Genomic DNA, 14565 nt, shown 5'->3' with positions numbered 1-14565 from the left:
GTTTTGAATTTCATTTCAATTTGAAAAAGCTGTTCTGCTTTGCTTCATCGAAACAGTGAGGCTGTTGTGACGTTTTGCCCATTAGCTATAATGGGGAAGTTCGAAACAGCCTCTCTCAGCTGGCAGGTAGATCGGGGCTGCGGGCCCCCGATCTGCCTGCCAGATGAGGGAGGGAAGCCGGTGCTGCCGTCTGGGGAAGGGAACTGAGCCGGATTGCTCAGTTCCCCTCCCCAGCCCGATCATAGCTGGGCCGACTTCCCATCCCCAGCCCGATGTATGTGGAATTAAAAAAAAAAAGCAAAACAAGAAAACCCAAGGGCTGGAACGTCAGCTGCTCAACACACACAGCTGAGAGACCTGGTAGAGAACTCTCCTCCCAATGAATAATGGATGTCTTGTCTTCTTCTGCAATGTGGCCCCATTTGAAGCTGCTGAGGCTTCCTAAAAATTCTGACCTTGCTTGGATATAAAACGGCTCTAATGGAACTAAGACGATTTCCACCGTCTCATCCGTAGGCTTGCTCTACATTTTAATGTTGTGAGAGTACTATTGATAGCACGCTCCTTACATAGATGTACCCTTTTTTCACTGATGACACAACGTAATTCTACGCTTCACACCAAAACCAGCCATGCCACTGGACTGTGTTGTCCTGCAGCTGCAAGTCACGACCGCAGATGCTGGACATGTGCCAGAACGTATGCCCAAGAGCTGTTCAGACAATCCACCCAGAGGCTGGACAGCCGGGTTACCACAGGACGCAATGAGCTTGGCAATGGAACAGGAACGTGATTGACAGGGACAATACACACAAGAGAGAGAGCCAACCCTGTGTGATCTGGAGTCCTGCAGGCTTTCAGCTGGTGCTCCCCATTCCACATGTTTCTGACTGTCTTGAGAATTCCTGGTGAAAAACGACAATGCCAGATTTAAGGGATATTTTTCAGTAATATTCAGAGGAATTTGATTGAACAAACAAAGGATTTTTTTCTTTAAAAAGTGACAATTCAAGCACAGCCTGGAATGATTGTGTTCTCTTGCTGTGATTAAATAGTGGTGTTAGAATCCCTTGCTGTGATGAGACATGAGGCAAATCATAAAAATCAGCATTAGCATGATGCAGCACTGTAACAGTGTGGGTGAAAGGTATGAAATGGAACAGGTGGGTTGGCAGCAAGGCAGATGGGACCCAGCAGCAACAAATATCCAGGGAAGTGATTGCACTAGTTCAGAATTGTGGTTTCTATTGCAGTAGCAGCAAGAGCACCGTAACACTCAGGATCCTACATGCACAGAATAAAAGAAAGGCCTTGCCCCAATGAGCTTTCAATCTGAATAGAGAAAAAACAAGAAATAGAAGAGAAAGAATTACCCCCATTTTACCGATGGTCAAGTGATGTCTACAAATATTAAAGTGACTTGGTCAAGGATTACACAACAAGCCATGGCAGAATTGAGCATTAAACTTGATCTCTTAAATCCTAGTTCTGGGCCTGGACCATAAGGCTATTGTTCCATTATGGTTTTGGGAATTGAGAGTCAAATGAGGAAAAAAAAAATTAAAAAAAAAAAATCAAGAATCTGACCAACTTTCAGAAAAATTTCATGGTCAACCAAGAAAAAGGCATTTTCCTCTTGCTTATTAAAAAGGGCCCCATCTATCTTTATTTCCTAATAGTGGGTAACTTGAATAATTTACTAATTATGAATCACTAGCCCAGAAGCAGAAGCCAACCAATCTGATATTCACAAAATAATCCACAACAAAAGGGGAGTGCATCTCTACTTAATACCATAAATATGTACTGAGATTTCTTGCTCAGGGGAGTAATACTCTTTGCACTTTTGGAGTGTATTTCTGTCCTAAAAAGCAACTCCAAAAATAGTATTATGGACTCCCTTTTCAACATTTCCATATAAAAACATGATTAGCTTGTATGCAAACACAAAAAGACCGGCCTGCAAACTCAGCCTGTACTCTGGAGCAAAGGTGAGCTGTTTCCATCATCCCTCATAATTTAGGCTACAGTGACACCTGTATAACTGGTGACACTGAAAATGCAACACACCACTAACAAAAATAAAGTATGCTGCACATCAGCCAAGAGTACACAAAAAAGTTCTCTCCGCAATCTTATTCTTGTCCAGACCCATGGCCAAAGTACCCCGTTTCTCTCCCAAAGAATCTCTTCTCAGCAGGGCAAATGAGAACAGTCCTCAACCATGAAATAGGAGAACTACTAAAAAATAGGCTGGATACACATGTATGCAGTGGAATCCTTACTCATGTGATCATACTATCTACGGGGGGTGAAGTAAGAACAGAGGTAAACTGCTGTGCCAGATCATCCAGGAGTCACCCATGATCAGAAAAAAGCAAGGTCCAGGCCTCTTGGGGCTCATTATCCAAACGCTTTTCTCTTCTGAAAAGAATAAGTTGAACCTCCTCCCATCACAGGAACTGACAGGGAGCCTGAATGGGTCTGGAGTCTTCCTGGATCTCTCCTTTTTGCCAGTACTGATGGGGGTGGGTAAGCACTCAAAAAGGCAATATCCAATCTTCTGCTGAACTTCTAATCACCTGAATATCAGAGCCCAGATCTTGCTTTCGAACAGTCCTGGACAATGAGCGAGCTAATTAAGGAACATGCACCACAGGTGCACTCATGATGATATCAGGAAAGCAGCAGGACTGAGTGTGGAAGGTGACTTGGCTGACATACTGAAAGGCTACAACATTTGATAGGAGGGGGAAAAAAAAGCGAAAGCAAAAAAGGTTTAACTTAGCACATTCAGGTCACTCACTGAAATTCTTCACTACAAGAAGTAGGCAACAGTAGATTATTCACCATCACTCCTAGAGGTCTTTAAATGTCTGCAGTGCTATACAGGACAGGGACCAAACCTGCTGGCACTGACACCAGTGGGAAACCTTCTACTGATGCCTGTAGCACAGAACTGGACACCTCTGATAACACATTTCTTGTTTCCAACATGAGAGAAAGTCTGAAAATGGTTAAGCACTTGCAACAGTCACTGAAGTTAAGCAACGTTTCATATACTCAGCACCTCTTGGGGGTTTTGATCCTAAAACAGAAGTGGCAAACATAAGAGAAGACATCCTTCTGGGGACAAAGGCACAGGAGAAGAACATGGGAAGGATGCTTGGAAGAAACAGATTTTTGAAGAGAGTTAATCCACTTTCCAGTAATGTTATCAAGAAGGTTTATTACAGAGTTGGTGCAGGTCCTTAAGGAAGGCAGTGGGCAGTTGGAAAACAACATGGCTAGGCTGTTCCAATGGACTGTAAGCCAGTAATGGACAACAACATTTTTGCATCAACCCTTGTGTCTGGTCTTAAGCGATTAGGTAAAAAGATAAGGAAAGAGTCCCTTGTAACAGGCAACCCTGGGGAAAAGCAAGCGTGAGTAGTATCAGAAGACGTGATCAATGAGATGGCCCTGAAAGCACAAAGCAAGCACCATGTAGCAGATGAGGAACGGGAGCATTCCTTATTTGGACAGCACTCACCTTCTAGATGGTTGCGGGAAAGATATTTGAGTCCTTCATCAAGCAGGATAACAGGCAAGGAAATTTTCAGTACAACCACCCACTGTGGCCAGCTCAGGGGGGTTACCTGGAAGATCAGCTGCAAGGTAAGAGAAGTTCATAAATTAAAACACAAAGGAGACAGAGCTCAGAACGTAAGATTCATTTTCTGGTTATATAGCCAATCACTGGGGCAAGGAATATCTTGAGTACATAGCCAAGAAAATTCTGGATTGTGCGGAAGATGAGGCCTCCGTCCTGGTCACAACGAGAACACTATGGGACTTTGCAAAGGACAGGTGATATAATTATGCCCACTTTACATCTGGGGAAAATGAGGCAAAAAACAGGGGTGGTGACCTGCCCATAGCAATTCCATGACAAAAATGCCAGGGAGAGAACCCCATTCTCCTGATCACCTCACTTTCAGTCCCATATCCTAGTGAAACAACCCCGAAAAGTTCTGCTTTTGGGGAAGTCTCACTGAAATGCACAAAACCAAAAGATGGCCCCTGGAATGGAGTTATCAGAAGCACAACCCCATGACCCCACGCACTGGGCCAGTGGTATCACTTACAGGCATAGGCTTCACATAAAGAATCAAGAAGTGCAGTGCCATGGACATGATTATAGCCCCGAGAAGCCAGAGGTTCAGCCATGGTGGCATCCTCAGCAACGACTGGTTTTCAGACACACTATGAAAGCAAAGAGGAAGGTGTTGGCTCAAATAAACTGTGAAATATCCCTAATCCTTACAAGGGTAACTTGGTTCAATCAATATACCCTTTAGCTCTTCGAGTCGGTAGAAATAAAGACTTTCAAGTGAAATATATAAATACTTCAGTGGATTCACTGTGGCATGGCTGATATCACACTTTTTTCAGTGAATTCCCAATTTTATTGAACAGGTGTAAGTACAAAATCAAAATATGGTTTATCCCTGTAAGGCAAGGACCTCCAATACAAAGCTCTGATCCCATCTTGTTTAGCCCCTAAGCTACCAGGGGACCTATATGCTGGTAGAAATTATAGTATCCTCTGATCTAAGCCAGGACCTTAAGCCTGAATTAATTTTGAACTTGAACACCCAGCTCAGATGGGCCCAGATATTGCCAAATTGCTAAACTGGATCTTAGAGAACTACATGCATTCACACTGGTATCTCTGCAGAGAATAACACAGTTGGCGTGGATGGCTTTGCATCAAGATCTGACATTCCTGAACATACCACACCTGTTCAGAGCATTGCACATCTCAATTGTCACTAGCACAGACAGTGCCATAGTGGTTGGGTAACGAGACTCAAAGATTTCACAGTCGAATCCTTCAAAGATGGGGTTGTCTTCTGTGCATCTCATGAAGTTTCTCTGTTGGCACAAGAAACACCAAGTAAATGGTTACCTTGCAGAGCAAACTCACTTTCCTGGTGGCTGCAGGAAAGCCATGAAATGGGCAAAAATATCAGGTCCCCGTGGGAATGACTCTCAACTATCAGGGGATCCATTAACCATTCTTTGGATCAGGGGGACCAATTAGCATCTGAAGCAAATCATCTTCTGGTTTGGCTCCAGCCTATGACAGTAAAGATCATGTAATAGCAGCTAGGTTGTCTATGGGAAATTAATGAGTGGTTTCAATTTAGTTCCAAGTGGACATGTGCCTGTTAAAAAAAAATATCTATCATAGCAAATAGTATTAACCACAGACTTGTTGAAAGCCACAGCATGGACAGCAAGGGCAAGATAAATGCAAACTCAGCTCACAGAAGAGAATTAACAAAGTCTGCAGAAAACTAAATTCCAACTCATCTACAGGAATCCTTGCTAGTCTTATGGATCCAAAGCCAAGAGATGAGGGCTCTATTTCTGACCCGCTGAGCAAGCTAATCTCCTCTCTGTGCTGCTCCTTCCCTTCCTGCCTTGGGTAGGTCTTGCTTGTTTTGACAGTACATGCTTTGAGGCCAAGATTGTCTCCTCCCATGATTTAGCACAGCACCTGGCACAGCAGGGCCTTGGGCTTGGTTAGAATTTTAAATGCTGATGCAACAAATATAATAGTAACCAGTCTCCACAGTAGTTACTCTGGCACTAGATGCACTAAATACATAAGAATGGCCATTTACTGGGTCAGACCATAGGTCCGCCTTACCTATGTAAGATGGGTGTCACAGTGGCAGAAAGAAGAAGCTGAAAGGGACAGTGAACTGGGCATGGCCAGGGTTTTTTTTTTCCCCAGTGATCCTCTCTTACTTGCAGCATCTAACATTTAAGGTCTAGGAAGTTTTAATTCAGAGGCTGTATCCCTAACTCTCGAGCTCAATAGCTACAGACACCTCTTTCCTCCAAGAATTGTTGAATCTGGCTAAACTGTCAGGTTCCACATCTGGTGGCAATGAGGTCCACACTTTAATTACATGCTGTGTAAACAGGAACTTCCTTTTGTCACTTTTAAACTTACTAATGTCATTGTGTGACCCCTAGTTTTTGTATTGTAAGAGAGAGCGAATCGTAAATCCCTATTTACTTCCCCTGCACCATTTAGTATCTTGTAAACCTTTATCATGTTCACCCCACCCCTAAAGTGTCTCTTTTCTAACCTGAATAGGCCTAGCCTCTTTAGTCTCTCCTCATATGGAAGCCCCTCCGTACCACTAATCATCCTTTGCCCTCCTCTGTGCCTTCTGTAATTATTATACAGACAATTCTCAAATCTCTTTCTTCTGTGATAACAGCTAATGTAGAGCCCATCATAGTACAGGAATAGTTCGGGTTATGTTTGCCCAGGTGCATCACTTTAGACTTAGCTGCATTCAAGTTCATCTGTTATTTAGTTGCCCATTTGCTCAGTTGTGCCAGATCCTTCTGCAGTTCCTCAGTCTGCCTTGGTCTTTACCACTTTGAAAAATTTTGTCATCCACTCACCCCCTTTTCCACATCATTTATGAACATGTTAAACAGCACTGGCCCCAAAACAGATCCCTGGAGGACCCTACTGTTTACTTCTTTCCATCCTAAAAACTGACCATTTATACTCTGTTTTCCATTTTAAGCCCATTTCTAATCCATAAGCGTACACTCCTTGTAATCCTGTGACTACCCAACTTAGTTAAGAGCCTCTGATGGGGGCCTGTATCGAAGATTTTTTTGAAGTCCAAATATACCTTGTCAACTGGATCAGTCGGATCCACCTGCTTTTCGACACCCTCAGACAACTCTAGTAGGCATGATTTCCCTTGTACTCCTCCCCAGCAAGTCATGTTCATGTGCTGAACAAATTACTATTATTTCTACTAATTTTCCAGGAACAGAAGTTGGGCTCACAGCCTATAGTTCCCTGTGTCCCCTCTAGAGCCTTTTTTAAATCTTGCAGTCACATTGGCAACCCTCCAGTCCTCTGCTACCGTGGCTGTTTTTAGTGATAGGTTGCATACTACAGTTCAGAGCTCATCAATTGCTGATCTGAGCTCCTTCCTGACCTTAAGTGAATGCCATCGGGTCCTAGTGATTTGCTAGTGTTTAGTTTATCAATTTCCTCTATGACCCCATCGGCTGTAACCTCAATTTGTGTCGGCTCCACTGACTTGTGCCTAGCGAGGAGTGGATCTGGTGAGAGAATCTCTTTAACATCTTCCACATACAGGGTAATAACCGATTTACTTAAAGGGGCTTAAAATATCTTCTCTGCAAGGAAAGTTTTACCTCCCCCCACCTGACAAGAGTGACGGGGATTAAATGAGTTAACTTCAATTCTTGCTGCCTTCCCTAGAATCAATCCTAGGGCTACCCCAGCGATGTGGATGGCGAGCACATCAGTGGGCTTCCCACCTGGAGGACACGCAAGTGATTAGAGATACCTCTTCGATTAAAAAGAGATTTCTCCTGGGATCCTACAGACTGCCAACAGTACTGTCCCATGTTAGTCCCTGTGAAGTATCTGAATTAAACACCTTGCTGGGGAAACTATAGCGGATAATCTGAGTTAATTGCCATTTGAACTGTGTGTGTAAATGACTGTCCTCTCCCTGTTTTGACTGGGTCAAAGCCTGGGACAAATCAGCCCTAGATTAAATGACATCGGTTTTTAGCCTTACACCTTTGGGTACAGCCCTCAGTGCTGATCAGCCAATACAAGGGAAGTGGGGAATGTTGCTCTGAAGGAGACATTTGTTTTATTACACAGTTCACCAGTGATTTGAGAAAGTTTCAAAATTAATATTCCCAACACCAGCAATTGTACAACTTTGAATACTCCCTATGCCAGGAATTGTATGCTGCATGCTAAAACCATCTTCTAAAAAAATGTCTTGCCACCTTACAACTCTACCAATGTAGTTACCATGTGCAGGGTCTTACCACTCTTACCACCTATCATAGCACGGCATTGGAGCTTTTTAACCCTTTTACCTTGGGCTAATGTTTGCTGCATGACTAAACTGTGTGTTTTAGATTGCATCAACATGTACCAACTACATATCCACGTAGCTACTATGCACAAGGTCCTATAATCTCTTTCAATTCTCCAAAGTCAAAAATAACTACAATTTTTAACATTTTCTAATAAAGTTTTAAACCTGAAGAAAAAAAAAAAAAGATAGAAGGGAAGGTTGGAAAGAAGTCTTTTCTCCTTTGAAGGCTGTGGGCGATAGCCCAGTGAGATCTAAACAGAAGTGTTTGGAACAATAAAAAAAACAAAAACTAAAAACCAAACCCTTCCCTTCTTCACCCTCCTCACCCATAACATACCAGCTGGTAGAAGGTAACTTGTGGCCCTTCAGCATCATACAGAAACCACCAGGTAGCTGCCCCCACTGTTGCCAGGCCAACATATACTGCAACCAAAGAGAAAGCCAGTTGTGAAGCTATAAAGCACTGGATTTATCGTATGCTTCCCCATTCACTGTGTTGTTCACTAGCACAATGCAGAGGGTTCTACTTTTTTTCCCCCCCCGAGGAGAGCAAGCACCAGTGGTTTTATCCCAAAGTCATGTCTCTCAGATTCATAGATGTTAGGGTTGGAAGGGACCTCAACAGATCATTGAGTCCGACCCCCTGCCTGGGCACGAAAGAGTGCTGGGGTAAGGTGACCCTAGCCAGATGCCCATCCAGCCTTCTCTTAAAGACCCCCAAGGTAGGGGAGAGCACCATCTCCCTTGGAAGTCCACTCCAAATTTTGGTCACCCTTACCGTGAAGAAGCTTTTCCTGATATCTAGCCTAAATCTGCTCGCTGTCAGTTTGTGACCATTGTTCCTTGTTACCCCAAGAGGCGTCCTGGTGAACAGAGCATCTCTGATTCCTTGCCGCGCCCTGCCAATGAATTTGTAGGTGGCCACAAGATCACCTCTCAGCCTGCTCTTGCAGAGGCTGAAGAGGTCCAGGTCTCTTAGTTTCTCCTTGGACAGCTTGGCCTGCAAACCCTTAACCATATGAGGGGCCCTCCTCCTCTGGACCTTCTCGAGGTTATCCACATCCTTTTAAAAGTACGGCCCCCAAAACTGGATGCAGTACTCCAACTGTGGTCTGACCAATGCCGCATAGAGGGGAAGTATCACCTCCTTGGTTCTGTTTGTCATGCATCTGCTGATGCATGATAAAGTGCGGTTAGCTTTGCTAATGATTTCGTCACACTGATCATTCATCAGAGAATGAAATTTCTGCTCTCAGAGCAGCAGCATCTTAGGCTACACGAACTAAAGCTCAGTGTAAATTATCTACCACAGTTTTGGCTTGATGTCCAGAAAGAGCAGACTGGGATTAATATACCCTTTTCCTGCACTGGGTCTCGGCAGGGAATGATCCTTTGGGGAGCTGCCTCTGTTGTCTGAAAGCTCCAGTCTGAAGTAAGTAATAGATCTGCTTTGGGTATTACACCTCTCTGAACTGGCGACAGGACTGTCTTCCACTGCCTGTTCTGGTGATCTCAGTGAAGACCACACTCCTGATATAAGCAGGTTTGCAGTTACTTTACACAAGCTGAAGCCATTCACAGCACTATCTGCAGCCACAGCCTCTCACCTCCGATGGCAAGGTAGCGAAAGAAAAGCCAGCCGCTGATGAGAGGCTCCCTGGGGTTGCGGGGAAGTTTATCCATGATGTCTAGGTCAGGGGGGTTGAATCCCAGAGCAGTGGCAGGGAGCCCATCAGTCACCAAGTTCACCCACAACAGCTGGACTGGGATCAGAGCTTCAGGCAATCCCAGGATAGCGGTCAGGAAGATGCTTCAATTGAAAGACACATAGACATGGCTGGTTATCTGCATCCTATGGAGACATGGGAATGCACCTGGTACAACTACAGATGAATGCAAACCAAATCCCAGGGTGTAAAATGCCCCTAAGAACTGGCACAATTTAAAATCCAAATCCAGGTTTGGTTTTGCAGAATCCAAGAGATTCGGCTTTAGCCACCCAAACCCTTGGAGAGACTGAAACCCACACTTGAACTTTGCAGTTTAAGCCCACTTTGGTGGTGAGGACTCAACTTCATATACAGTTCCTTGTATGGCAAATAAGCTGCAGTATTTTTTCTAGTCAGCAGCTGAAATGATCCTGCTGAATTCTCTAGCATGAGGGATTTCCAAAATGAATATCAGAGAAAGGGGGGTCAAGACTGCTGCAGAACATAACAACTTGTTGAAAAGGCCCTTTGTCAGGAAACTATTTGCAGTGGGCGGACCTGCGAGGGTTATAATGGAGTCTTGCTGCATCAGACATAGGAGGCTGCACATGCATCACTGGAGCTATGTAATGATGAGCTCAGAGCAAGATAAAGGCAACCTGTCATTTAAAGACCAACATGCTGGCCATACTATGGTATTGAGTTTAACCATAAACATGTCATAAGACTCCCTGTACTGTAGTCAAATAGAAATTACTATAACTTATGATCTCAGATACCCTAGTGAAGCAAATGCTGGCTGGCAGCCAAGGGGGGGGGGGGGGTGTAAAACCATGAATGAAAATATCAATGCAATTTAATTGAAGCAGAAGTCACATACTCTACTGGTGCGGCTCCAGTAGCCTCCCAAGATGCTATGCAGATTTATACCAATAGCAGGTTCAACCTGAGCGGATTTCTGAACATTGGAAAATACACTTCTGCTCTTTTACCCATCCTTTTTCATTCTATTGTCCTAGAGAGAAGTGGGAAGGACAAGCCTTACCAAACAACCTCGCCAACATTTGATGAGATAAGGTAGCGGATGAATTGCTTCATGTTGTTGTAGATGGCTCTGCCTTCCTCAACAGCAGACACTATGGTGGAAAAGTTATCATCAGATAGCACCATCTCTGCTGCTGACTTGGCCACAGCTGTACCAGACCCCATAGCAATTCCAATCTCAGCCTTCTTCAGGGCAGGGGCATCATTGACTCCATCTCCAGTCTAGACAAAGTGAGAGTGCTTTATTAAAGGACAGGCATTTTATAGAAGAAAACCCAAGCATGAGACCAAGATTTAGACAAAAGGAAGAGTGTCCATTTTGCATTGGAATCGCATCTGGATGACATTCTTTTGCATAAGTATTTGACGGCAGGATTTGCACCTAATGATTACTTTTTTGACCATCACGGTACAGTAATCAGATAGCTGGCCTGTCTTCAGGGGCTTTTCAAACATTTGCAAAGTGCTTTATCCACAGTCAGTTTCATGGCAGCTCTATGATGTAGAGAACTATTATTACCTAGATTGTTTATGTGGGAAAATACATTTTACTCAAGATTACGCATGACTTGGAAGAGCTGGGATCAGAATTCCAAATCCCTGCTCTTAACTAGTGGACCTTGCTCCAAACCTCCAGCTCAGACTATGATCTAGACCACTTCACCTTGCAGTCTCTGCTGTAGCCAAGAGGGATGGCATTCTGTTCCTAAATGACACCTATAAATGACCAACAAGAGCCAACCCAGTAGAGACACTCCAGGTAGGACTCACCATAGCTGTAATCTCATCGAAAGACTGCAGGTATTCAATTATCTTGGACTTATGAGCAGGTTCGACTCGAGCAAAGCAGCGAGCTGAATAGCAGGCCTCACGCTGAGCCTCTAGGGAAAGATCGTCAAACTCCCTTCCAGTGTAGGCCTTATCAGTCACATCCTCAGTCTCTGAGAAGATCCCGATTCTCCGGCAGATGGCCACAGCTGTCCCCTTGTTGTCCCCTGTGATCATGATGACTCGGATGCCAGCTTTTCTGCACATCTCAATGGATGAAGTCACCTCCTTGCGGGGAGGGTCCAGCATCCCCACACAGCCCACAAAGGTTAGGTTAGTCTGAGGGCAAGAGAAACAGACACACATGAACTTTCACATGCCCCCTCCTCTCTATGGGAATGGACCCTTATTTGCTCTTTCTGCCTTTAATTCACCCTTTAAAAGGTTAAGTCTAGGAGGCTGGTAAGTTTTGCTAAGGGCCTGATCCAGTTCCAAGCAAAGTCAATGGGAAAACTCCTACCAACTCCAACAGGCGCATACACAGACCCTAACATGTATTGTGTCTAATTTAAAATAGCTCAGTTATACTCCAGATTTGTTACCCATTGTGCAAACCTCGACTGCATAGTTCAGCTAGTTTCTACTAATTCCAGGTTTAATACATTCTGTTCAGGTTCCTATGCTGTGCTCTTCACCATACCACCTGATCACCTCCTAGGGGCACAAAGGGCCCAGGTGCTTACTGAAAATTTAGCACACACCTAGGTGCTTTGCTGAACACAAGTCTAAGCATTGCAACTAATATCTGTCATACTGTCATTGCTGGCAGCTTGGGCTCAAATTTCCACTGGGGCATTTGGAAATTAGGGTGAAGACCCAGCAGGGGAAAAAAAATGTAGTTGCAGTCAGCATGGTCTGTTCTTAGGAGGGACATGGATGTAAATGAGAAAGCACAGTAAATCACATAAGATGTGAAGAAAATGATTCCCAAGCTTGGAGTTAAACCTTTTATATGGGGCTGGACATCATCCTTCTTCCGCTTCTTAAGAAACTGCTCTGAAAGGACACCTGAAAGAGGAAACCCAGCAGGTGCCTACTACGTGTTTCCCAGGCCCTACCTCATGTGGTCACTTTTAATCCTCCCTTACCTCATAATTGATGAATTTGGTGGAGTCATCCAACTGTATATCCTCTTTCTTAATAGGACTGTCCCGGGTGGCCAAAGCAAGGCAGCGCAGGGTATCAATGCCCGTTCCCCACTCCCGGATTCTGGATAATATCTTCTCCTTGGTAGAAGGTGCGAGAGGAACCCGGTTGGTGCCAATGCGGACATAGTTGCAGCGTTCGATCACACTTTCAGGGGCTCCCTGTGAAGAAGAAAAGGTGGTTGTCTACACAGAGGAACTCATTCAGAGGACAGAACAAAACAGGCAGACCTGTGTACTTCTGTTCTGGAAAAGCAGAATTAGCTTAATCCACCAAATTAGGACTGTCCAACTAGTGGCCTGCAAGCTGTATGTGGCCCGTTGGCTCTTGTCCAGCTGGAATGAATCCTCTACTCCCCCTGCCCTGGCAGCTAGATGGGGACTGGAGTGCCCAAGCTGAGCATGTGGCAAAGGATGGCTGTCTGCAACAGGTGGTGTGCATGGCGCAACGGGAAAGGGCAGGGGGACTGCCTGCATGGTTCATGTGGCTGGGGCAGGGCAGGGCAGTGCTGAGCTGCCACTGCTGTGCATGCAGTGGGAAGAAGGGAGGAAGGTATTGCATGTGCAGTGGAGGAGAGGGGACAGCTCATGTGGTGCATGCAGCCAGGAGGGGGAAGTCTGGCTGCTTAAGTGGTAGGGGAAGAGCCATAGGGGCCACCTGCCCACGCAGCGCATGGCCCCCACAGCATGAAGCCCCCAACTAGCCAAAAGTTGGACAGTTCTGCACTAAATTTTAATCAGGAATGATCCCCACATGGATGTCTTCATTACAGAGAGCCTTTCATGACAAGTCTTGAGCAAAGCACTACTGAGTGAAAATTCTCCTAGCGATCAGCTGTAGCACATTTTAAATCAGCCGAGCTATTAATGGCATACTGTTCTCATTGCAAGCAGTGAGCACTGGACCACTGAATGTTTTGGGAAAGAGGAAAACATTTACCGTATGTAGCAAACCCCCAAGCGTAGCTTTCCTGAAGCTATTCCTACCATGCTGGCACTTGCAATTCAGTTTTCTTAATACCTTTGTTTCCTCTAGGTGGCATTATCCCACTAGTTTTTAAAGAAAAGCTGGTCACTAAATGCTTCCAGTTCAGCACCTGAGGAATGTGCACAGAGAATGGATGGCTGGTACGATGAACTCCGTTTAGGTGACTAGACTGAGTAATCCAGTTTCAAGGGGCAGGGAGGGAAATCAGCCCCATTTAACACTTACATATCTTCACAAACACTTGACCCCTACCATAGTACTAAGTTGAGAAGTGGATGGAAATATGGACTCTGGCACTTGGGTGCTCACAAGTGTCTCAATGACCAAGGAGGATGCTCTCCACTGGATTCTTAAGAGACTTGTGTTACTAAGTCACTTGTGCACCCGTGACCATGCCCCCTCGTTTCAGTGAGCACTGTAAGGTAGACCTTCATAGTTCCTCTTAAGCTACAGTAAAATGTACTGTAAAAATGACACTGCTTTCCATCCAATGAGTACGCTTTCATAAATCAGGCCCTGCGGGTTAAAGCCAAACCTACAGAGCCACAACCAAGATGCTTGTGATCCTGATGGACCAGGAAGACAGAATGTACCCAAATGAACCCCCAGTAGGAAAAACAAGAGGAAATCTTCCACAAGTCCAAAGTAAGAATAGTCCTAGAGCATCTCTTGACTTCCATGGATGCATTAAAGAAAAAAAGCCTGAAAAAAAGTGTACTGAAATGTTGAACAATCTTTTGAATGGCAACTAGGCCCAACCAGTAAATGCAATGGGGCAAATTATCTGCTGCTGCCACTGCATTGGCTGCAGTGGTGTTATATGAACAGAGAGTTTGACTTCATTTCTCATAGGTTCACCTCTTTTCCCCATTGATGTCACAGATAATGAATTCAAA

General features: G+C 44.7%; 1 protein-coding gene across 2 annotated transcripts in view; it reads right to left on the bottom strand.

Annotated features, from left to right (window-relative positions):
- ATP2A3 (ATPase sarcoplasmic/endoplasmic reticulum Ca2+ transporting 3) overlaps positions 1–14565 on the bottom strand; it is a 148600-nt gene that overhangs the window by 11769 nt on the left and 122266 nt on the right. The window contains exons 13-21 of one of the 2 annotated variants that reach the window (XM_006272254.4): positions 12625–12843; positions 11480–11815; positions 10710–10930; positions 9563–9765; positions 8293–8378; positions 4784–4917; positions 4128–4245; positions 3533–3650; positions 830–905 (exon numbers count right to left, since the gene is read on the bottom strand). In XM_006272254.4, coding sequence (XP_006272316.2) covers positions 830–905; positions 3533–3650; positions 4128–4245; positions 4784–4917; positions 8293–8378; positions 9563–9765; positions 10710–10930; positions 11480–11815; positions 12625–12843 — 1511 coding nt within the window. The remainder of the gene's footprint in view (positions 1–829; positions 906–3532; positions 3651–4127; positions 4246–4783; positions 4918–8292; positions 8379–9562; positions 9766–10709; positions 10931–11479; positions 11816–12624; positions 12844–14565) is intronic. The other variant, XM_019493449.2, reaches the window with a different exon arrangement.

This window comes from Alligator mississippiensis, chromosome 14 (assembly GCF_030867095.1).
Source record: "Alligator mississippiensis isolate rAllMis1 chromosome 14, rAllMis1, whole genome shotgun sequence".
NCBI classification, from domain to species: domain Eukaryota; kingdom Metazoa; phylum Chordata; order Crocodylia; family Alligatoridae; genus Alligator; species Alligator mississippiensis.
The sequence above is the reverse complement of the archived record's forward strand: the minus strand, read 5'-3'. Positions and strand labels throughout refer to the sequence as shown.